At 47.8% G+C, this 23457-nt stretch overlaps 7 protein-coding genes across 7 annotated transcripts; 4 read left to right on the top strand and 3 right to left on the bottom strand.

Annotated features, from left to right (window-relative positions):
- Window positions 1-731: 731 nt before the first annotated feature.
- Window positions 732-7266, bottom strand: FOBCDRAFT_139200 (ankyrin repeat-containing domain protein; the record flags this gene model as incomplete). The annotated part of the gene is made up of 5 exons (XM_059608037.1): window positions 732-1875; window positions 1928-2349; window positions 2467-5857; window positions 5922-6515; window positions 6569-7266. 5 exons carry the CDS (start codon window positions 7264-7266, stop codon window positions 732-734), a joined length of 6249 nt encoding a protein of 2082 aa, XP_059465257.1.
- A 757-nt stretch (window positions 7267-8023) lies between these two features.
- FOBCDRAFT_139585 (Alpha/Beta hydrolase protein) lies at window positions 8024-9041 on the bottom strand (the record flags this gene model as incomplete). The annotated part of the gene is made up of 3 exons (XM_054705274.2): window positions 8024-8094; window positions 8143-8529; window positions 8621-9041. 3 exons carry the CDS (start codon window positions 9039-9041, stop codon window positions 8024-8026), a joined length of 879 nt encoding a protein of 292 aa, XP_054561249.2.
- An 841-nt stretch (window positions 9042-9882) lies between these two features.
- Window positions 9883-10380, top strand: FOBCDRAFT_185953 (uncharacterized protein; the record flags this gene model as incomplete). Its single annotated transcript, XM_054705273.2, has 1 exon — window positions 9883-10380. One exon carries the CDS (start codon window positions 9883-9885, stop codon window positions 10378-10380), a length of 498 nt encoding a protein of 165 aa, XP_054561248.2.
- A 1819-nt stretch (window positions 10381-12199) lies between these two features.
- Window positions 12200-13523, top strand: FOBCDRAFT_241462 (uncharacterized protein; the record flags this gene model as incomplete). Its single annotated transcript, XM_054705271.1, has 3 exons — window positions 12200-12230; window positions 12287-13391; window positions 13445-13523. 3 exons carry the CDS (start codon window positions 12200-12202, stop codon window positions 13521-13523), a joined length of 1215 nt encoding a protein of 404 aa, XP_054561246.1.
- Window positions 13524-17909: 4386 nt separating this feature from the next.
- On the top strand, window positions 17910-18467 carry FOBCDRAFT_140783 (prion-inhibition and propagation-domain-containing protein; the record flags this gene model as incomplete). The annotated part of the gene is made up of 1 exon (XM_059608108.1): window positions 17910-18467. A coding segment is annotated over one exon (558 nt), but the record flags the coding sequence as incomplete, so codon positions are not given.
- Window positions 18468-19090: 623 nt separating this feature from the next.
- On the bottom strand, window positions 19091-21139 carry FOBCDRAFT_227190 (fungal-specific transcription factor domain-containing protein). The gene has a single exon (XM_054705269.2). The coding sequence runs from the start codon at window positions 21075-21077 to the stop codon at window positions 19368-19370; it is 1710 nt and encodes a 569-aa protein (XP_054561244.2). The 5' UTR covers window positions 21078-21139; the 3' UTR covers window positions 19091-19367.
- Window positions 21140-21333: 194 nt separating this feature from the next.
- FOBCDRAFT_164355 (uncharacterized protein) lies at window positions 21334-22744 on the top strand. Its single transcript, XM_059608419.1, has 4 exons — window positions 21334-21565; window positions 21618-21887; window positions 21954-22280; window positions 22345-22744. The coding sequence occupies exons 1-4, from the start codon at window positions 21482-21484 to the stop codon at window positions 22648-22650; spliced, it is 987 nt and encodes a 328-aa protein (XP_059465256.1). The 5' UTR covers window positions 21334-21481; the 3' UTR covers window positions 22651-22744.
- The last annotated feature ends 713 nt before the right edge of the window (window positions 22745-23457 follow it).

Here is a 23457-nt window from a genome sequence, read left to right as displayed (position 1 = left end):
TGATAAAGCTGAAGATGATGGTTTGGACCAATATTGCCCACAGCATGTCTGCCCTTTAAATACTTGAATCCTCCGCCATTTTTATGAGATGAGAACGGCGTTTAGCTTGCGTATATTGACTATGTCCATATCCCTTACAAAACTCCGCTTCTATTACGAAAGTCAGCTCAAATAACGTTAAGCTAATGCTTGTCTAACCCCCTGCATGTCTACGCCTCGACTAGTCACGCTTGAGTAGCAACAGGTAACGCCGCCGAAGATTGTCTACGTGCTCGTATGTAATAGTCGGAATGTTCCACAAGCTTCTTACAACTATAAATCAGCAATTATCTGGAGGCTTAAACAGGGAGGATCGACTGGTTCTACTCGAAACATATGTGAATATCTGTATAGAATGTTTTCTCTCTTTTGCAGTGAACCGTTGTTGCGATTTGTAAAGCATTGAATTTATGGTTACTAAAACAGACGGACGATGTCGGTTGCTCATCCGCGACCAGCACTAGTTCTGTTTATGGCAATTCTCGTCAGCTGCCAAGCTTAGGACTGATGTAGAGATCGGACCAATCACGGCAGTTCCGCGTGGTGCAGGGTAGTCCATTTTTGCTCCCAATCCACCTTTAGAATCTTGGTTTTGTGATAACTCCCACTTTCTAATTACAATTTATAACCACGACTACACACATTTTTCGCCTTCCAATCCCCGGCTCTACTCAAGTATTGGCATTACCGATTTATGCCCATACTAGGTCTCCACTTACTATTTGACCAATCATTTGTCTTCTCATCCGATGAAATCTTGTACAGAAAGCAAGTGTTGACTCCCCCCAATAACGCTCTTGCCTGCTAAGAAGTGTCGACTTGAGAGCCCTCCTACCGCTCCATAATCTGAGTGGAATGTCTTCGTAAAAAGGGTTATTTGTGAGTTTTTGTTGGTCCTGATACTGCCCAACTAGTAGCCACTGCGTGATTTTTGGGAAGGGAAGGCTCGTCGTAAGTGCACTGACATTACCCCCATGCTCATCAGTGTAATTCAACTTGGCCCCCTCTCTAACCAACATTTTGACCGCCTCAAACCTTCCAAATACGATTGCACACATGACAGGCGTGCCAAATGACGAACCGGGTTTTTCAAGGCTTGCTCCAAGTGTAAGTAGCAACCTTGCTGACTTTAAACAGTTGATCGCCACTGAAGCACATAGAGGGGTACCATGAGTGCTGTCATCTTGATCCATGAGTTTCTGAGCCATCATAGGTGACAGAGAGAGGAAGAACCTCTTGATGTCGCTTGGTACGCAATTGATATCGGCTAGCTCCAAAAGGGATCTTGACGCCACAACTTTCTTTGCCGGCATGGGTGGTGTTGATTGTGTCTGAACCATGTAATCCCTCACAGGTTCTCGGCTTAAAATGAAGTTCAACGTTGGATGCCCGTATTGGTTGCAACGATCCAGTCTTAGTCCCCTGGAGATGAGATCCTTGAAGGTCTCCACTGCCGATTGACCGTAAATGTTGTCGAACAGCCTGGCCATCTCGAAGTTTCCATTCAGGATTGCCCATGTCATAGCGGTACTTCCACGGATATCTCTAGCTCCAACCGTTGCACCGTGAGCGAGAAGCCTTTCCACAACTGGAAGATGATTTTTAGAAGCAGCGTGAATCAAAGGCGTCGCCAGATCATCATCCTCGGAATCCACGTTTGCGCCGTGGTGTAGAAGCGTCTCAACCATTTTAAGGCTACCGATCCTTGCGGCACAATGAAGCGCCGTCTCTTTGAATGAACTCGTGAAATTGATTGGGCAGTCCAAGAGCATTGGTTTCAACCTTTGGACTGAATTTGGTTGAGCGGTGCCGTCCAGCTCATGTCCCCAAGTATCGCTGACGGCGTTAGAAGCTTGCAGCGCCGAAACATCAACGTTGGTCCACTCACTAGTATTGTTTAATATGCATTTGGACATGCATCAAAATGATGGCCAAGACATCAGGTTTCTCCTTTTGTACAGCCAAGTAAATGGAATTGGATAGGTTTGTGTGCCAGATAGCTTGTCGTTTGTGAACAGCAGATAAAACCTTGCCCACGCAGCTTGGAGATTGCAATACAGATGCAGCATAGATAACTATGTCTTCGTGAGTGATATCATTACAAATGACACCGAGAGTGCTGGCTCCTTGATCAAGTAGCCAACCAATCACATCTTCCTGTTGGGATTGGATGGCGATGAACAAAGGCGTACAAGTAGGGCAGCTGGAAAAGGGTTGATGGATGGAATAACCACGTTGAACTGCTTTTTTGCAACGACTAAGGCACCCTGTCCTGATAGACATCTCGAAACTGCTCCGTCTTGAGGCTGTCTGGTGCAATGGTTCAATGAGATCATCACTGCCAGAATCCGAGACAGTTTCGATGGACACGGCATCCTTAGACCTGCCATATGAAATGGAAGACTCTTCCTTCAGAGATTCTTCAACGAGATCAATACTACTAGATTGATCTGTAGTGCTAGCATAATCTCGGGGCCTATAAAAAAATGGAGTGGGAGAGCCTGCCTGAATCAATAGTTCAACGAGATCTTTCTTGCCAGAATCAAAAGCCACATCAATGGGCAATCTCCCGTAAGAGTCTCGGATGGTTAGGTCTGCTCCATTCTCGATTAGGATTTGACAGCATGGCCATGAACTCGAGTCTACGGCATGATGAAGGGGTGTTCGTCCGAGTTTGGACGTGATATTGATATCTGAGAATACCTGCTGGTCAAGAAGGTATGGTAATATGATATGGTTGATGGAAGCCATGTGCAACAGAGTGCACTCTGGGTCATACCAACGATGAGTTAGATTGCTGTTGGCCTCATATTTCTTTAGCAAATCTATCGTAAAGCGTGTCTGTAGCTGCGATATTCGATCGATCGATTCAACCAGCTGAACAAACCACTTTAGCATCTCAAGGTTGTTTTGGAAAACGGCTTTCTCTGCCAGCCCCCAGCCGTCTAAGCTTTGTCTGGCAAATATGTCGTCTCCAAGCTCTGCGAGGCATTGGACCACCTTCCATTCTTCCTTTTCGGCTGCCTGGAGAATTAGGGGCGTTTCCGAGTGAGCTAACCTTGGATTCACGCCCTTGCTGCAAAGCGCCCTGATGAGCGATGTCTTGTCTGAGCTTGTTCCTTGGACTACTAGCTCGAGTGGAGTCTGACCTGTTGGGGTTTTTTCACTCAGATCGCTGGCCGGAATACCGGCTAGAATAACTTCGAAAGTCTTAGAATTAGTGGTGCGACACGCCGTCTCAAACAGGGATTCCCTATAGTCAAAGCTCAATTCCTTCGGAGGTCGTCGGTGAATATCGAGCCCATAGTCAATGAACTTGGATACTAGGCCCGATCCAGATTTGCGAATGGCGTTTTCCAAGAGCCGAAAGCCATTTTCGACGGTATTCGAAGACATCTTAATAGTCGAGGCTTCCATGACCTCGTCTATCAACATGATGATCGATCGAGCACAGAAATGTTCTCCATTGTACTTCCCCAAAACTCTCAAGAGTGGTTCCATTCCAGAACTGTGTGTTTTTGTCTCGTAGGATGACAGTACTCCGTACCTGAAGATGGGCTGCAAGTATCTACCAAGATGGTATTCGCAGTAACATTTACTGTTCGGGCCGTCAGACTTCGGTTGGTTGGTCGGATAACAACAGAGCTCTTGTCCTTCCAAGGCAGCGCATACAATCTCCCAGGCATGTACCCTTTTATTGCTGGTAGAAAACTCAAAGCAATCTGGGATTAAAATCTGCAACATCTCTGTACGGAGAACATTGACCTTGCCCACTTCTATGTTTTCGTTGTGTTCGAGCCATCTGCGGAGAAAACACTTAAGAGGGGGGCTTCCTGAATTATCAAAGCATAGAGGATCATATAGAGTCTTAAGGTACTCAGCGAACTCCGGCGTACACGTGGCATCAAGATGATGTATCGGGGTTGATCCGTACTTGTAAGTCGCAGAATCAATACCCTTTTTGGCCAGCACGGCACTGAAAAGCTCCCGCGATGCAGTTTTGGCCGCATGGTAGAGCAACGGTCTATCCGATCGAAAATATGACCTATCTGCAGGGCAGATCTCTAGGAGGTAGAGGCATGCCTGAACATGGCCGTTCATAAGGGCTAAGCCAAAAGGCGTCCAGGTTTTATGAGCTACAGTAGCCAAACCAAGCAAGAAACTTTCATCTGTATGGCATAGGAGCCTGAGTATATCGGTATGCCCCGCGGTAGCAGCCATATGCCATGCATTTTGGTTGTTGATATCTGTGCAAGCCGGGCTCAGTCCATGATCAAGGAAAACCTGGGTTACTTCCATATTGCCTGATGCACAGCTGAAGTGAAGGCAGGTTTGGCGACTAAAATCGACTTTTGCTGGATCTAGACCAGAGTCTAGAAGCATTTCAGCCATTTGGCCACTCGATGAGAGTGTCATCCTGGCTAAAGGGATTAACAAGTCGAAAGCATATTTCTCAATGTATTTTTTGAATCGTGTATCCCTGATAAGAGTTGAGAGATCCTCCACTAGACCGGCTCTTATAGCGAACTGGAGTGCTTTAGGATAGTCATCGTTACTGTAGCTGTTGGCGGAGAGGTGAATTGCCTGTTCTGGGGCAGAAAGGCCTCGCCTTCGAGAATGAAACAATGCCGGTGCTGCCATAGGTTGCCACTGTGGGGGAGCATCATTGGAACCACATAATTCCAAGACCGCATGCAATAATTGATCATCCGAGCTGTCATTCCAACTGCGATCCAAGAATGCTGTTATTGCGTCGGCTGGTACTGGTGTTGATGGACGAATGAAGGGAACCATGGTGCAGCCTCTCAGCGATTCAAAAGCGTGAGCCAAGCAACTCTTACCCTTCACAGAGAAAGATGCATCTGCACCATGATCCAACAAAAGATTGAAGACTTTAATGTGACGATTACTCCAAAAAGAATCAGATTCATCGGTTTCCTGGCTCTCGGATCGAATCTGTATGATTGCCAGGTAGAGCGGTGTCTCGGAATTACGTAGCCCATTCACATCGGCACCCTGTTCCAAAGCAAAACTGCAAAGCTGAGGGCTTAGTAAACATGTGGCTATGTGTAAGGTACTGCTTGAGAATACAGTGGTGAGTTCGTTTCTCTCGTAAAAGAAAAAGGGGTATAGCCAGGCTCGGAAGTGTCCTGTTTCTGGGCTAAATAGTCGCTTCAGCAGGGAGAGTATAGGCTCCTTCTCGAGAACCATGGACCGAGCAGAGTATGGGCAAAGGCTTCTCAGCCAGTGGTTTGGTATCCATTCAGCGACCGGATAAAATGGATGCGTTATTGCCCTCTCGTCGCAATACGCTTTCTCGACCGTTTCGCTGAACGTAGGGACTCTGTCAAAGCATGGAAACAACAGAAACCTCACTGAAGTTTCAGCCAATGACTGGTAGGCCAGTTCCTCAGAATACCGAAACTCTCCTATCGAAACTTTCTCGAGGTATTCCAAGACGGTGAAGTGGGCAAATTCAAAATAGTTGCCATCCAAGGACCTACGCAACAGACAGCCGCAGTGGCGGGATATGACTTCTGGTTCTATCACATCATCCTCTGCGATAGCTTCCATACCTTTTTGAATTGACACAGCTTCACACAACGCCGAAACTTTCAACTTCGGAGATCCCAAGGCGATCCAGTGGAGGGCTTTCTGTATACGAGCTCGAACCTCAGGATGACACGACATGATGTTGTTCAGAACGCGATCATATGTTCCATTGAGAGTGGGTGGTAATTCTCTCAATGCTCTTTTTCGAGCGTTGTTACTTGGTTGGTCGCAGATGTGATCAATCTGACAAGCAACCCAACGAAACCTGAACCAGGATATCAACAACGATCTCGTCACCTTGAAAGAAGTTGCAACTGGGTGATACTTACATCCCTTGTGCGCCTTGAACTAGCGTGTCCAGTATGTCTTTGTATAATTCCGGACTCGTGGTCTCCATTCTTTTCAAAACTTTTCGTTTGCTAACCTCGGCCAGGGTATAGTCCTCCAAGTCCTTGGTATGAGCCATGACCTCGATGTGCTCAAATTCACCTTCCAGTCGTTCCCTAATTTCTTCTTCTTTCCGGCTGAAGATAGCGACGCTAATGTTCTCGGATTTGTCAGCCATGGCTTTCAGACTGTCGGCCATCCGTGATACATGGCTACCGCATTCATCTACGCCATCTACTACCAAGAACACCTTGTCGTATACCTCAGCCATGTATTGCACAAGTTCAAGGAGGTCTTCTAGCTTCGGCTGTGCCGGAAGTTTGTCATCAGGGTGTAACATGTCGAAGTACTCTTCAAGAACATCAAAGGCTTCCTCTCCCTGTAGGCCAAGCTGGACCGCGAGGGCAGCAACAACGTTCTCGGGCAAGCAGGAATGGGGATTTTTGTAGTCGCAAAATGCATAACAAACTGCTGTTGAGTCGTCGCTTTTTTCGAGGACAGTCTCGACAACCAATCCACAGAGGACTGTCTTTCCACTACCTGTAACGACGTCAGTCTCACAAAACAGTTGAGTGGCCAGGAGGGCTACTAACCAGGAATGCCACTTAACCACAGCTTCGAGTTGGTACCGTCTTTCCAATTTGAAAACGTGGGGTGGCCACTTGTAAGCCATGATCCTGTGGCCTTGTGACGAAGCTCCTGGCTGACTTCGAGATAGTCCTGCGGGTTTACGCGAAGGAAGAAGTTCATGATCTCCTTGCGTCTTTTGTCAAGCTGAACTCGTGTGTCGAAGCTAAGTTTTCTTTCAATCATATTATGTAAATCGTCTTGTTTTGCAAGGCTCTTCAGCAGAGCATCCATACTATCCGCAGACAGCGCCAGATGAAGAATATCGCGATGGTTCGCCAGATCTGCGACCAGGTCCTTGGTCTCAGATAGCGAAAAGGGCCATCTTAACCGTCGTGAGAACCGTTTCGCTGGCTTTCCACTGTCAAAATCGGTCTGCGCTTTATCAAGTTTATTGTTGATTTCGTCCAATGTCTGTTGGCAGGAATGGAGATGCTGCGTCTTGAGAGTACAGTCTGAATTTCGAGCCTCTAACGACGATGCAAGCAATCTGAGGTTTTCAAATATTCCAGCGAGCTCTCTTGCTTGGGTGGCAAGTTCTTGGGCTTTGGATGGCGCATCCTTGGCCTCTTTGCAGAACTTGGTGACCAGCTTGAACACAGAACCCGTCAGCTGGACAAGACCAGCAATGCTGGCAGCCAAACCGATGGCTTCAGCCATTGTCGTTTACCTTATAAAGAGCTGTTGAACGTAATTGCAATGAAACCTGATTTTCAAAGAGTTGGAGAAACTGTTGAGGGGTATTGACCCACGGAGGATAAAAATCATGCTGCGCTGCAGTCAGCTGAGATTATGTGCAGCGCCAAGAGTGGGTGGGCGTTGACCAACAAGCCAATGATATTGAACTTTTAGCCGATGCGGGTTTATTCTATTCAACTACCCTATGCCTGCACCTAATTTTCTCACAGAGTGTCGAGAGTAATGGTTCGGACGGTTAAAAACATAACGTTTAATGATAAAAAGAGATAACTACCGTCTATTACCCCTAAGCCAAGAGTAAGAGTACCTGAGTCTCGTTTCAGCGTCTTTAGATCTGTTTGAGCAGACTTAATCGTCTAGAAATGCAGATCCCCTCTTCCAGAGTGCCCAGTTGTCTGCAAAGAACATTGCTTTTTGTTTTCACGATTTCTGCACCAAAGATTTGGGAGCAGAGCTTACAGATTTCGTCCACAGACACAACATCAAGGCAACTACTGTCCAGCTCTCCATTTCAATCACAACATAATTTAACTGACAAGTCACTAACTATTGCAAGAGCGTGAAAGCTGCGCAATTAAGCATTGACCTTCAAAATTACTTTTGACGGAAGCTTGTACAACAATAAAAAACACTTTCTTTCATCACAGAGTGTCAAGTAGTGACTGCTCCCATATTGGTAGGACTTCTTATCAAGGATTCGACGTATTGGCCCATGTGGCTACGTGCTACACAAAGCAGCAAAATCAATAATGTCGGTCAATAGCTTTTTGATGTGGCTCAAAACTAGAACTGAAAAGATCAGTGAACTGCACCACGCTGTAAGATAATGTGCCTTACCATGTCCACCATCTTCATATACAATAAGTCGGCTTCCCGGAACCAATTGCTGAACTCGCTCCGCGCTCGCAGCAAGAGGGACTCCATCATCAATACCGCCATGTATAAGAAGCAATGGCACATTTTTGTCTCGACCAAACTCCGCCAGTCTCTGTGTGAAGTCTTCTGAAGTGAACATTTGCGCACACCTCTCCACCGCTAGAGCGTCGGCAGCATCGAAGATACGCTCAAACAACTCAATGTCTTTATCAGAAACGGTGTTTGATGATCCAACCCCAAGTGGCCCTTTGAAGTTTTCCGACACAAACTGGGAGCGATTATACCTCAGTGAGTCTAGGATCATATCCCATACCTCTCTAGGCGTAGCTGTGGGGGCTTCGGGCGACGCTACAGGACAAGGGAGCGAGGTGCTGATCCAGACAAAGCCCTTAGACATTCTGTAAGCGACTTGAGAGCAGATAAACAACTATTTTGAGACACACCTTACAATATTTTCTCACATAATCGCTATTGGTATGAGCCAATAGAGTCTCTCCAGTACCCATGCTTGCGGCGACAAAGATAAACGGCCCTGGATTGACATGTTCTAACAGACCGACAACGTCTCGAGACAGAACATTATAATCAATGTCTCCACTCTTGTCAGGACCACTCCAGTCACTTTGACCATGACCACGTCGATCAAGTGCAATACATCTAAACCTATATGTTTCGCAAAGGGTCAAGAGCAATGGGTCATACATTCGAGATGATAATGGCCATTGATGAAGAAAAACAAGGGTAAGTCTCTGGGACGTTTTGGATCCTTTTCTTGGGCTGAATGCAGGAGGTTTGGTTGCGGGAGTCAGGTACCCGTAGAACAATTGAGCTCCATCAGAAAGACTATAGTATCGCGGCATATTGATCAAGACTTTGTGGCGAATGTCTCTCGATGAATCGTAAGATGGCGTAAGATGGCCTGGAAGAAAGCTACCTTATATTCCTGAGTAGGAAACCTTGTTTCAAGTCGGATCGAGGTTCACAGGCCATAACCAAGCCTCGGTTCAGACAAGTCAAGACTGACTCGTTGTCATACAGTGAGCTTGTTTGCTTGCCATCCCATATGATAAAGACCGACGGACTTTTGCAATTCTTGGTTGGTGAATGGTATTATTACCCCGCATTCAAACTGATGTTTCCAATACGATATCAGCCTCATCGGCATTAGCATAGTATGAGAACATCTGAGACTAATGTGTGCTAGGAGTAACCTAAGGTGTGCTTCTCGAGGGCTCTGCTCCCTTCAGCAACAAAAAGCAAAAAAAGTGAGAATATAGATGCAAGAGACAACCTCATTCAACAGCTCTCATACAACTGAGAGGATGCATTCATCAAGTCCTCGAAACAGTTACCTTGATAAGGAAGTAAACCAAGCCCAAAACCATCACCACCAGCCTAAATTCAAGCCGGCAGTTAACTACCGCTACCATCGGGGCTTTCGGACGATCCTCCAACCACGGACTTTCGGTTAGAAGTGGGTCTACCGAGGCATCCTCCTATACCTTTCATCATCCCACCTACACTGTACGTGAAACTAGTATTGCCGTGCCTTTAACTCAAATGTTGATCGTCGAGGGACGGCTCATAAGAAAGATACCCATCACCGCGTATCCCGGGACTCGAGATCATTCCATTCGCAGTTCATTTCACCCCTCTCCATAGCTCATCACCAACAACGCAATTCACCGAAGCTCCATCATCATGGCTTCAGAAAACCACTATCAAGTCATTGTCAGTACAGACGAGGATAAGGTGGCGGCTGAAAAGCGTCGCACCGTTTACATTCGCCCATTCTTCCTCTTTTGGCTCAACTCTTTCATTTTTGAGGTGTTGATGCTCCTTGTAAGCATCATCTTCTTCTCCGGGTTCCGGGACATGTTTCCCAGGCTCATGTGGACTATCTTCTTCTGCCCACTTGGAATGGGCGGGGCAATGGGAAGCCTTGTGAATGCCTTCATCGTCGACAAGCATTACGGAAACAAGGCGGTTCACTTTTGTGCCATCATGAGCTTGTTAGTTTTGGGTGCCTGCAATGATCTCTGTTACAATCTGGATCTTGTGTTTGGTTGGTTTGGCTCCCATGATCATTTTTGGTGGTGGCATGCGCGTTATCCGTTGATATATGGCGTGGGCTACAGTACGGGAAAGCTGTTGTTTACAGATAAAGGGCAGGAACGACTTGCTGGTTGGGGTGTTTAAGCCCAAGACAGTGGTATGGCGAACAAACGGCTATCTTTCGCGCCCAAGGGAAAGAGTGGAGCATCAAGCACGATTCGGTTATAGCACTGATGGTACGCTGGACATAGCAGTCACTGGCCAGCAAAAGGAGGTGCAGGATGGTGGACATATCTGATCTCAAATGGCCGAAGAGGGAGCTACATTTGCATAGTCTGTAATTGCTGAAATCTTGTGTTTTGGATTAGATTGAACCGACCGTATGCCACAAGGAGAGAAAGCAAGAGCTGGAAGATTTCCACGAGAAACCTTGGTTACATAAATCATTTGTGGGAATTCCACGCCAATTGTCATTCTGGCTGATCATCAATGACGTACAGTAAACGATGTCTCTTAGTACTGCTGTTGCGTTAGGAAAGCGATTGTTGTCTCTGCTTAAACCTTGGAAGGTTGTCTTGTAAGACCAGTACGCAGTCAAACTCTACGCTAGCCAGTTTATATCAAAATAGAAACGCTTGTGGACGTCATGGTTATACCTGTATTGCTCTGAGGTTGATCGGAATTCATGTCCAGGATGAGTATGGCCACCCATTGAGGGGCGGATTTTATCTACATGATAAACGCACCGGCATCGCTCAAATGTCTGCCAACGACTTTTTAATGACGATTAAAGTCTGTTCCGAGAAAATGTAAATCGAGAAGAAGGAGTGATATTGATGCCCTTGGAAATTTTTTATCCATACTTCAGTGAGTGAAATAGGCATCTTATACACGTACTTCAGAAGGAATTGTCGGAAAAATCTACCACCATGACCTGCATAGCAATGCCATCCAGGCTCTCAATGAACTTGAGGTGGGCCGGTTCATTGAATGTGTAATAGTCGCGATCCTCCGTATTGGCGAACTCTACCACAAACACGTGTGTGATGCCGTTCTGATCTCATTCAGCTAATGCCACCTTTCCAGCTGGACTGTAGACTTACCTCTCTCCCTTCTACAGAGTTATCGTGCCCGCCTCTAGGCGATAGGATGTAGGGTCTTCTAGTATCGGGGTAAATACACTCACCCTTCAATCGAAACATTCTAGCGACTACCTGGTCAAGTATCAATACAGGGGAGTGAAAAAGATGGCCAGAACTTACATCACCCACGGTCTCATTGCTAACATAGTCATTAAATTAAAAAAGAACGATGTGAGTGATGCCAGACATGACTGAGTTTTGTTTCGGGGGCTGATATATAACAGGACTTGATTGAGGAAAGAGCCAACAAGCTTCATCACAGCTTGTGTTGTGCAACGTTTGGTATTCTCCGATCACAATCTCGAAACCACGCCCTACAGTCGCTCCCTACAACTGCGCCCTACACCTTTTGACTGGTTCCACATTTACAAATCGCCAAAGAATCAACAGCCTTTTCGTAAGGTTAACGTTAATCATAGTGGTTCTGTGATAACGTTAATCACTTGCTGCGTCATACAAGCCTCAACACCGCAAATGCCACCCTTGAAATTATCAACTCAGGGCTAGCTTGTGGGGAGTCTAGAAATACAATGAATCAGGGCTGCGAGATTCGCTTACGAATTTCGATTGACGTAAGAACCTTTTTCCTGAGCTCGTCACTGGTGTATCTTGAAGCGTCCATAGCTGCAGAGTGTGTCAAAGCTACAGTTTGATGACGCATAATCGACATCATTCCAAGAATCACAGTGAGATTATAACGACATAGTCGGATTAATAAGCCACCACAAACTGGCACTCGCTCAGTTATAAAGCATCCGTATTTCAACTTCCACTGATCAATTCCAACAACATATCATTAATTTACAACTGTACTATCAGATATGGCAACCGCTATCGTTGTTGGCGCCACTGGTACGTGGTCGACATCGATTCTTGGTTACATAGTCGATTACTTACTTCTACAATAGGCATTCTTGGCCGTGAAATCGTACATCAACTCGGCCGCGATCCTCAGAAATGGAGCAAGGTTTACGCCCTCTCACGATCCCAGAAGGAAGAGTTTCCTTCCAATGTCGAACATAGACACATCGATCTCACGGGTAGCGCGGACGACTTAGCTAAAGACCTTCAAGGTATTAAGGCGGAATACGTCTTTTTTGGTGCTTATCTTGAACAATCTGACGAACAGAAAAGCTGGGACGTCAACGGTGACATGCTTCAAGCATTTCTTGATGCACTTGTCAAGAATGGGACTGATCAGCAAGTCAAGCGCATTCTCTTGATCACTGGTGCCAAGCAATACGGCGTTGCCCTGGGACCTATCAAGAACCCTATGGTCGAGTCAGATCCCTGGCTTACGGACAAATCGAGCTTCCCACCCAATTTCTACTACCGACAGCAAGATATACTGCACTCTTTCTGTGACAAGAGTAATGGTCGAACAGCCTGGAACGTCACATATCCCAACGACGTCATCGGATACGCGCGCGGGAACTTCATGAATCTGACTACTGCGCTTGGGATCTATGCCGCCATCAGCAAGGAGCTGGGCAACGACCTCGCCTTCCCTGGATCGCAGATATCCTATACTGGATTCGACTGCTACACCGATGCAGCATTGCATGCAAGGTTTTGTGAATGGGTCGTGTTGGAGTCTTCGACTGCGAATGAGGCCTTCAACGTCACTAATGGAGATGCAGAGAGCTGGCAGAACTTATGGCCACAAGTGGCAAAGCGTTATGGAATCAAAGTCAGCGAGTCACAATTTGCTGAGCAGCCTGGATCTTTGGCTTCAACTAAAGATTTGAATCCCACTCCGCTCATCAGTCTCTTCGAGAAACAATCGGGACTCAAAGGTCTTACGAAGCGTGGGAAGATCGACCAAAGCATCGACTTGGTCAAATGGAGCCAGCAAACGGATGTGAAGCAAGCATGGAAAGAGTTATCGAAACGCGATGGCTTGGACGAGAACGCTCTAGAGAAAGCTACATGGGGTTTCTTGGGTTTTGTATGGGGAAGAAACTACGATCTTATCATGAGCATGAGCAAAGCGCGACGATTTGGGTGGTCCGAGTAAGCCAACATTTTCTTGCCCGACTTGGTTCTGTTACTAACAGTTTTGTCAGATATCTCGACACTTGGGAGAGTCTCTGTAAGACGTTTGATCAGCTCGAGGCTACGAAAGTTCTTCCAAGGCGTAAATGATTTTGGTGGACGCGTCCTAGTTGTCACCTTGGTATTGGCAGAGTGATCGGAACTTTTATCATTGGAATACGTGTGTAGCGTAGGATCCCCCCTTCGCTCTCAAATTCAGTCTTGACCCGTAACCCTGGCCTCTCGTTGTCGGTACAGTTTCTATCCCTCTAGCGCTCATAAGCAGGTCACGAATTTGTCTTGATGAACGCCGAGAGCCTATGCCGGCTGCTGTGGCATGTAAGGTTTCTAATCTTGGTTGGTGTTTAGGGTATACCAGACCAAAAAGAGTCACGTCTTCCTGGTGATTTAGGAAAAGGCCAGAACAGTAATCTTTTTTACTCGATCAGACAAGTATGAGTAACACGAAGCACCATTATATAGACTTGCAAGGCATGGCTGATAAGCTACAGCATCCCCTCAGCAACTTGGGGTTGCGTTCACGATGGTTGCGTTGAATGCGGGGTGGTGGTGGGGCGCCTACTACAATGATTACCACGAACATTGCGACGCAATGCACGTGTTCTGGTCCGTGCACGCTAGACGTCTCTCCAATTTCCCCAGAGTTGCGTCGTAATACATTCTTTTCGATATAACGTAGTTGATAAGCAGAACTTATCGTGGGGTCGTTTTGCGGAGTAATTTCGGGAAATCGTATGTGATTACACAACTACCATCTGATAAGTGCCCGGCGCCGCGCACGCGAATATCTCGACGGTTAGGAGCCAAATCGATGCAATTCCAGGGCTGGAGGACTGCTACGCTCTGGCGGTCCGTTTGGTTCAAGAGCGACGCTGTATAGACGAGCGGGCGCTGAGATATTTGCGTGTGCAGCGGCTGGGGGGCCAGGCTTTGCTGCAAGGACTATGATATAGCAATGCGCTGATCCTGCTGCTCCTTAATATTCAAAAAGAAAAAAAAAAAAAAAAAAAAAAGAATTAATAAAAAAAATGCCTTCTAGATAGATAGATAGATACGGACTAGTTACTGCTATAAATATATAAAGATCCTACCTGACGGCCAGCTTACCGTCGACGAGGGGCGGTCCGCCTCCTCCCTAGCCGAGCCCAGCGCCCCCGATGGCCCTGGCCCCGAGTCGGCCTTGGTCCCGGGCCTGGGTCATCGGGCACGGGGGTCCCTATCTGTACCTGTATCCGGCCCTGGCCCTGGCCCCGCCTGCGGCGCTGTTTGAGCTCGTCGACGAGCCGGTTCAAGCTTCGGCCAGCGCGTAAGAGTCAGCGCTCATCATAAATCAATCAAATCAACTTTGAGGTAAAAGTTGATTTGTCTGATGGGGCTTCGGTCCAAAGTTGATTTTTTTGATTTGATTGGCTCGTCTCAATCAATTGTATGGGAGGCCTATATATTGAGTATGTGAAGGTATTACGCCGGATCCAAAGCCTCAATTACCGACCCAACTGCCCAGCTTTACCCCGCCGTGTCGGACCCAGTTCCTCAGACAATGAACTCGCTCCAGCGTGTCGGCGCCCATTGCGAGCCTTTGCGATGTTAGTGTCAGCTTGGCTAGGTTGAACTGCCTCTCGCAGTCGGTTGCCATAGCCGGAATGGCAAAGACATCCAAGGCAAAGCTGCTTAGCACCGGGAATGAAGGCTTGTGGTCCCTCCACCATTGGATTGGCTCTTGCGTATCTTGTGGCTCAAGACGGAGGTATTTGTCCATCTCGCTAACACTGCTGCTCGTTGCAAATGCCTTTTTCGTTCTGCTGTTGATCCATTGCGTGTAGTGATCATCCTCTTTACCCCTGTTCGTTAATGATGAAGCAGACTTCGACTGTAAGTCGTCCGTCCGCTGGTTCGATTGATACCACCACGCGAAGTAGTCCTTTATGCCCGCCTTCGCATCGCGAACCCAGGCCAATTGCTCCTCAGTGGCCCAAGTAGCCTCCAACCAGCTGATGCCGAATCTCGGATGAAGGATGACTGCTGCCACAAACAAGGGAGATTCTCCGAGCTGGCTGTAGTATTCATCCAGCTTCTTCCAGCCGTTGTTGATCGATGCCCGAATATATGCTCGGTGGTCTGCTGGTAATGAGCTCTTCTGGGAAATCTTAGACGCCGGTGGCTTGTCAAGCGCCGCATACTCAGCCTGAGAATGCTCCGGCAAGGCAGCTACCGTGAAAGTTGGCGCTTGACTTCGCTGTTGGGATACATAGACCTCTTCCCCATCGAAGCGAGCAGGGCGACGGCGGGAACGGGCCGGCCGGATGTTAGTCCCCCTCAGAGGCGCAGACGCTCTTCCAATTAGTTCGGGATCATTTAGATTCGTCGCCCTTATTGTTTCGGTCGTGAACTCATTGTAGAAGCCTTTCCAGTCTTCAAAATGCTCGAGCAGGTATTCCATTCCTACCAGAACTTCCCACAGGCGCCCATGGCTGTCGCCTTTACCCCAGCCTTGGGTTCGCATTGTCTGATGATTTAAAGGCGTAAGTATCTCGTTAACCTCACCAAGCACGCGCCAATCCTCGTTGGATAAGATGTCATCAGCAGGGATACGTTTTTCTTCGTCTTTCTCGCCTTCGAGTGCAAAGATGTAGGCCCTGATGTCAGTCTGCTTCCGCAAAGCCCTCTCTATCATCATATAAGTAGAATTCCACCGCGTCTCATTATTCAAGATGACCTCAAGCTCGGCGGTTGATTCCTCGCAAAGATGGTACCCTTCGTCCTCCTGCTCGTGAGCGATGCGCTTGAAATATTCGCTGCGCTGAGGTGAGGATCTGATGAACTTGACGATATTGTGCAGCTTCCCAATTGGGCCCTTCGAACACCAATGGCGAAGATCTTGCTCCTGAAGACCTCTCATGCCGTTGATATCTGACTCTAGCTCGAAAGATTCGGCGTCTTTACCGAAAAGAAACGCGCGGGCAACAAGGTTAAGAACGTGGCCGTAGCAACGCATGCGACGGGCCTTGATATCAGCCGGCCGGATCGAAGGATCGAGCTGCCGGTAGAAGTAAGAGAGACAGGTATCGTTCGTAGTCACGTTATCAGAAATGACCGTGCCAACCTGTCCTCGGATATCCTACAGTTGAACGATTTCGAACAATGTCTCGGCAAGATTCTCACCACTGTGGATACCTAGCTGACGGCGTAGAGCGAGCAGCCTGGATTGTTGGTTCCCGAATTTGTCCATGAAGTGTGCAAAAACTGCCATTATCGCAAGACGGTTCGGTGATGTCCAGAGATCAAAGCTGATGTGTATTTTTGTTAGGGCGCTGCCTAGCTCCGCTTTGATGATATCCGCCTTAGACTCAAAGATCTTCTGTAGCTCTCTGGTAATAGAACTGCTACTCCAAGGAATTTGGAGTGCTAGTTCATGGTCGAACTGATAGAAGAGCTCCTTTAGAAACTTGTGCTCGAATATTGTGAAGGGCACATCACTGTCAATGACGAACCCAACACTAAGTTCTTGTACAGCTTTGACCTTTGCCTTTGGTATTATGCTCTGGTCAAGCCGTGGTCGTTTGGGGGTTGCATGGGACTGGAGATCGATCGCGCTATCGTCGCTGGGGCTTGATTGACTCGCTGGGGTGATCCGATGGGCTCTGTGCAAGTCAGTATATGGGATATGTTGGTATAGAGGACGGATCCATACTTGCGAAGGTGATCTGCTGCAGAAGATGTCGCTTGTACTGAGAAGAATTCTGGCCGACCCTTCGTGTCGCATCGGCTGCAGCACCACACATGACCGATGGGCTGATCCTGGTGATTCAATTCAATGAAGAACATGCCGTGCGATCTGATCCAACTTTTTCTGCCTTTTGCTCCTTTCCGAGCTAGCGAATCTTCTTGAACGAAGCGGCGGTTCTTCCAGACGACCTTCGGTAGATACTCAATAGTCGGGTTAGGGGGCAGCTTCCCGACCGAAGCCTCCTCGAGCTGCTCGGCCACGGCCCTTGGTTGAGACAGTCGCGAGAACGCAGAGGGAAAAAGTGGCGTGGGGCAAGGCGTCGAAATCACCGGCGAGCCTTTCGCCGGTGTAGAGGGTGGTGGCAAGTTCTGACATCTTGTCGCTGGTGCCATGTCTTGTTGACAGCGAAATTGACGCGCCGCGGTAGGGTGCAGAGGGAGCGCGTCATCCTGCCGAGGGTTGGTGTGCGTTAGGCGGCGATAGCAGGTACCAACGAGGCTACGGCTTCATATAGGGCTAAGAAGTATCGCCTATCTGTGGCCATCTTGTACAGGGTAGGACTGGGCGGAGGGCACGTCCAGGTTTAATCTTTTTGGGCAGTTCAGATGCAGCATGGCATATATCAACTTTATCAAATCATGTCAACTTACAAATCACTGGAATTGATTTGATTGAGGCAAGGAATTGACTAAGTTGATTGATTTGATTGGGGTGATTGATTGATTGAGTTGATTTATGATGAGCGCTGCTGCGTAGAGGCCCTTGATAAAATACAATCTTACCGGACCTTCGGAACCGACTCGCACGTCTTGAATACCCGATTCAAAGCCGCTAGAGCTCGCTTCGAGCGATGGGGTCCAGGCGTGGGCATCGAGCAGGGCCGACTGAAGCATTCTCATCACCTAGCCCTGGATGATAAAGCCGTTTCCGATGCAGTAGCCGAATTATTACATATCATCGTCGAGGCGATTTGCGATGCTGGCAATGTACCTCCCCGTCGAGCTCGGGGTACAGGCTTGGACAACAAGGACTCAGTAGAGCGGGGCCGACCGACGGCCCGCAACACAATACACGAGTCGAAGACGAATAAGATGTCATGGGCGTTATGGGGTAAGGGAAAGCGTACAGAGCAAGTTGAGATATTCGAAAAACTGGTCCAACAACTGCATAATCTGGTGCCCCCGAGTATGGGGAATAATCCATGGCCAGCGCAAAATCCAGACGCTGGCCACACTGATACACTCACTCGAGGTATGAGCTACGTTGCGCTACGGGACAGGCTGCGTCTGACTAAAAGTAGAAGCTGATCCAGGCCACGGATGGTACGATGAGATTCGTCGCGTCTTGGAACGAATTAAGGAGGAGGTTAGAGGTAAGGTGGTCCCGCATCCGTGCTCATCGGCTTTGCACTAACGCTACGTAGCCGAAGCGCGCCGTCAAGAAGTTCGTGCCTGGCTTAGCAGTTGCCCTCCTGACGAGCGCTACCATGACTCCCTTCAGAAAAAACTCCCAGGTACTGTCAAACATTACGTGTATTCGGTTCATTGATGTGAATTGGTGTATTCCTGTTGTGTTCTGTTGAAATCTACCCCTTAGAGGTTTTACCATTTCGGCTGTAATCTTAAAGTATCCCTGCTTGCACGTGAGGCCCCAGCACCTGTTCAACAGGTACCTGCAATTGGATTTTTGACCGCACTGTGTTTAGCCGCTGGTTAGCCGGAGGATCCACAAACCGAAAACTCCTATGGGTCGATGGGCATGCGGGGTTTGGAAAGACGATTTAGTATATTAGGCTTAATTAATATAAAAAAGTTTTATTAATACCTAGTAAGCTAGAATTTATAAAAGTGCTAATGAATATATTTTATATACTAAGGGTAATGTATAAGAACTATTAGTATAATTAGATCTTAGTAATCCTAGATTACAGCAGATCCTAGAGTATTATAATCCTATCTTATAAGGTAATCTAGTTCTAATTGGTTCTTGGCTATTGGTGGGTCTACGTCTTGCATAAGCCTTTTGTGGGGTACACGTGACGTAACCGCTAGGGTCGTATACACTGGACCATAGTGTTTAGGCGTTAGTCCTTCTCTGATTGGTTGGGTGCCTAAGGATCGAAATGCTGAGATTCGGTCCTTGGGTAATTGGTGGTGATGTAAGCGAAAGATGTAGGTACTACAGAAAAGGATGACGGGGTCGTAACACTATACTAACAGGGCCTTATATCCCAGGCTACTAAGGCATGCGGACAGATCTAGACACGCTTCGCCTGCATCTCGCTTCTGCCATGTCTTTTCTATAATGTCGAACGCTGCCTGTATAGTACCAAAGGCGTTGAAACCACGTACCAAGGCCATTATTTGACAAATGGCTGGCCTTTGCTCTTTGCTGGCATAGATGCCGGCTACACAAAGCGGCCAGGCAAGCCACCGCAGCCATGGAGACGAAGTGATGGCGCCAAAAGACTGGATTGTCTGCTCCACGCTTATCTCAAGCTCGGAGGTCTCCGTGCTGCTGACTAGCTTAACAGAAAGAAGATACGTGCGAGCTGCATGAATCCAGATTCGCGTCAGCGGCAACTTGGCTTCTGGCGGAGAGTAAGAATAACCATACGGAGATCCAGATTGATTGAGAAGCGACTCTAGGGGGCGGATATGTTGGGATATGTGCTCTGTATTGTCATATTGCCCTAGCTTATCAAGACCATTGTTGAGAATTCTGTCGAGTGAAGTCGCTTGATAAATGAGCTCATCCTTTGACAGCTTGCCACTTATCATCTGATCTTTTTTCCATCGCGAAAGCGATGAAATGTCGCTTATAGCCAGTAGAACCCAGGTCTGACATCCGGTTACCTCTTCTAGGTCAGCATTAGGCTTCTGGCGCGAGTCGCTGCGTCGGAGCTCAGAATGATACTCAAGTAGCTTGGCAGGTTGGTCAAGCACCGTGCTGGAGATGATATCGGCAACCAGTAAGATACTAGAGAAGAAGCGGAATGCCCCCTGTTCGGTATTTAAGGCATCAGCCGCACCCGGCCAAGAAGGGTGAGATAAGTTACTGAGTACGGCGGATACTTGCGGAGACGGGCCAGCCTTACCATGATGCTCGAGAATTTGCTCAAACAGGTTCGTGGCCGCATCTAAATGCGCCTGCCAGTTTCCTGACGGCATAATTGCAAGTTCAAAACTAAGTTGCTGCATCATATTTGCCAGCAAGTGCACGCTGCTCGAGAGACAGTTCCCTATGCCGCGTTCGTGAAGGTGCTGTAAGTCGCGTTGCATACTTGCCAGGGCGACGCTGGCCTGCGTATGAATTTCGTCCCACGTTTTTGAGGCACAAGCCTCCTGTCCCGGGCCAACATGAGCAGGAATAAGCCGCAGGATGAGTGCAGAGATGCTCTTGATACTGCTCATGAACCCGGTATTCTTCATCGCCAGGGATAGTAACCAGATGCGTCCGCCTTGAGTGATGTATGGTCGGTAAAAGGGATAAAGAATGGGGAAAATGTAGTCCATATACACTGAAACGAAGGCTGCCCCATTCTTGGTCGGCGTTATTGTTGGTGGGGTGATTGGTTTCGATGACGGCGTGACCGATGGGCAATGAGTCTCTTGGGACAGAGGATCCTGGAAAGTATCAGAACATTGCTCAAGTGTACCAAAGTCTGGGCTGGCATCGATTCCATTGGCGATGGTCCTCATTTGAGCGATTCTGCGCCGTCGTTTTGCGCTTCTCTTGACTTGCGCCTTTAGCTGTGTCATGGCTTCAAGCCGACGCTTCTTAGACTCCATCCACTGGGGCTTTCGGGGGGAATAGTGGCAATCAATCTCTAGCGCTGCGCAAGCGCCACAAATTGGCAGCGACTCGTCGCATTTTTTGTGGCGCAGGCGGCACGTCCAGCATGTTGAGGGCTTCATTCCAACAATCTCGTGCTCGTCTGATTAAACGTAATATCCACGTCTTATTGCTGGGAAATGGTTGGTGTTGGTGGGAAAAGAAGGAAAACCTAAAACGCAAAGTCTCCCACTTTATAAAACCCGCTCGGAAAACCCCGCGCGGAAGAATTCCCGAGCGGAAAGCCATGAGCTAGTGTGGTTTCAGTGGGTCTAGTCTGTCTGTCTCCAGCACCTGCTTAAAGAATTTGAAATCTTTCAGCGGTTACGATGTAGAACTGGAGTGATCAATGTGGGAATGTAAGCGGGGCCGTTCGAATATCTCAAGCATAAAAGAATTGCATGTCCTCTAGCAAACGTAAGGTACACAGCTTTCTTCCCAGATATTCTTAAAAGCATATTCCTCACCCTTCATCAACCGTCCCAACATGAAGGTGGCAATCCTTGGGGCCACAGGCCAAAACGGCACATCCATTGTTAATGGCCTACTTGCATCAACCAAAACAAGATTCGTAAGTCTCCATCAGATCTTGTGAGGTATTCTAAGCCTCACGATGGAAGCAGGATATTGCCGCCCTTGTCCGACCTTCCTCACTCAAGAAGCCCAAGGTCATCGAGTTACAGAGTAAGGGCGTCAGCATTGTGTCATTCAGCCTTGATGACCCCGAGGACCATCTCGCAGCTCAGCTCAAAGGCATCGATGTCCTTATTATTTGTTGCCTGATTGATGAAGCTATTCTTGCCAACGCAGCCAAGAAGGCAGGTGTAAAACGCTATGTTCCATGCTTCTATGCAACAGTGATGCCTAGGGGTATCCAAACGCTGCGAGATACTGTAAGTGGTGCCACAGAAATGTTCTGCTTCAAAATTAGAGGACTGACATATCGTCTGGGTCTGTAGAAGGAGACCACCCTGGATCATATTCAGAGACTACATCTTCCTTATACCGTCATCGACGTCGGTTGGTGGTACCAGATCAGCCTTCCCCGCCTGCCCTCCGGACGCATTGATCGCAACCTTTTTCTGTATAATAGTGCCATCGGAGGCAGCGGTGACATACCTTGTGCCAGGACCGATTCCCGCGATGTCGGCGTATATGTTGCTCGTATCATCACTGACCCTAGGACGCTTAACCAGAAGGTTTTCGCCTATACTGACCTCCGCACTCAGCACGAGCTGTATGATACAGTTGAGAGAATCAGCGGCGAGAAAATAGAAAGGAAATATGTATGTTTCCGTATTATTATCACAGTCTTTATAATAACCTATATACTGACTCTCCACCTCGTAGCGCACCGCCGACGAGATTGACGATGGTATTGCCAGAACCAGGGACGATCCCTACAAGATGATGGATTACTACCAGTTCACCTACCAAAAGTCATATGACATTATGGGAGAAAATACACCCGAATACGCCCGCTATCTAGGTTACCAGGTCAGCAAGGACCTATACCCCGACATGGAAGGAATCTCCTTTGAAGATTTCTTTAAAGAGACATTGGAAACTGGTCTGAAGCCTATGTATGAAGAATATGCAGATCTGCTGCGGGGATCCAGCTCTTTCATTTTCGAGGGTGAAGCCACAACGAAATGAGCCATAGGCATCAATTCAGGGACGAAGCCAGATAAAATAACGGATTACATGTAGCGGAGTATGCAGAGGGCTAGTCCTTTCTTGTGTGTATTTTCCTGGGTTGATAGAAAATTCGACGGAAGTGTTACGACCCTAGCAGTTATATCACGTGAAGTCCACTTTTCTAACTCCACCTAACCAATCAACAAAGGACCTATATTCATAGGACCAGGACCGCGTTGCTCCAGGACCAACAGCGGCCCTAATACCAGTTGCCCCTTTATCTCCTAAGAGCTCAAGGGCTCCAAACCGTACCCGGCCCCACTTTATCTCGGTACAAGCGGGGTACCAAAAGCTTCAATTTCCAACCTTTCACAGCTAAATTACTATGCAATTAATTGCAGTTAAAACAATGAATACATCTTCAGATTGTGATCAAAGACAAGAGGTTTATTCCTATGATGATAAGAGCTTCTTCAAGCAACACAAGGGCCCCCGCACGGACCCCAAGGAGGCTGCCGGAACTAATGATTTTCCGCCCGATGAATCTCGCGGCTTCAATTTCGACCCTTTCATCGTGCAACATCGCAATTATCACATTGGTTATTTGCCTACTACACCACTTGATCTTTTCCAGCTTTTGTGCCTAAATCGCTGCTTTGGCGATGGATCGAATACACCAATAGCTGGATTTGTTACCTGCTTGAAAATCGCGTGGTTGACAGCTGGAATAACCCACTTCATGAACCGAACGGTCACAGCTCCTAGCTTGGGAAGGGATCTCCACCGCATAGATCTACGTATGGCTCGGCATGCTGATTTACATAG

This window comes from Fusarium oxysporum, chromosome VII (genome assembly GCF_013085055.1).
Source record: "Fusarium oxysporum Fo47 chromosome VII, complete sequence".
In the NCBI taxonomy this organism is placed as follows: Eukaryota; Fungi; Ascomycota; class Sordariomycetes; order Hypocreales; family Nectriaceae; genus Fusarium; species Fusarium oxysporum.
This window is presented reverse-complemented; position numbering and strand designations above follow the sequence as displayed.

Excerpts from the sequence above, each read along its gene's own strand:
- FOBCDRAFT_227190 (XM_054705269.2), bottom strand. The coding sequence starts at position 21,077 with ATGAAGCCCTCAACATGCTGGACGTGCCGCCTGCGCCACAAAAAATGC.
- FOBCDRAFT_164355 (XM_059608419.1), top strand. The coding sequence starts at position 21,482 with ATGAAGGTGGCAATCCTTGGGGCCACAGGCCAAAACGGCACATCCATT. Across the intron at positions 21,566-21,617 it reads CATCAACCAAAACAAGATTC|GATATTGCCGCCCTTGTCCG; the intron begins GTAAGTCTCCAT and ends CGATGGAAGCAG. Across the intron at positions 21,888-21,953 it reads TCCAAACGCTGCGAGATACT|AAGGAGACCACCCTGGATCA; the intron begins GTAAGTGGTGCC and ends CTGGGTCTGTAG.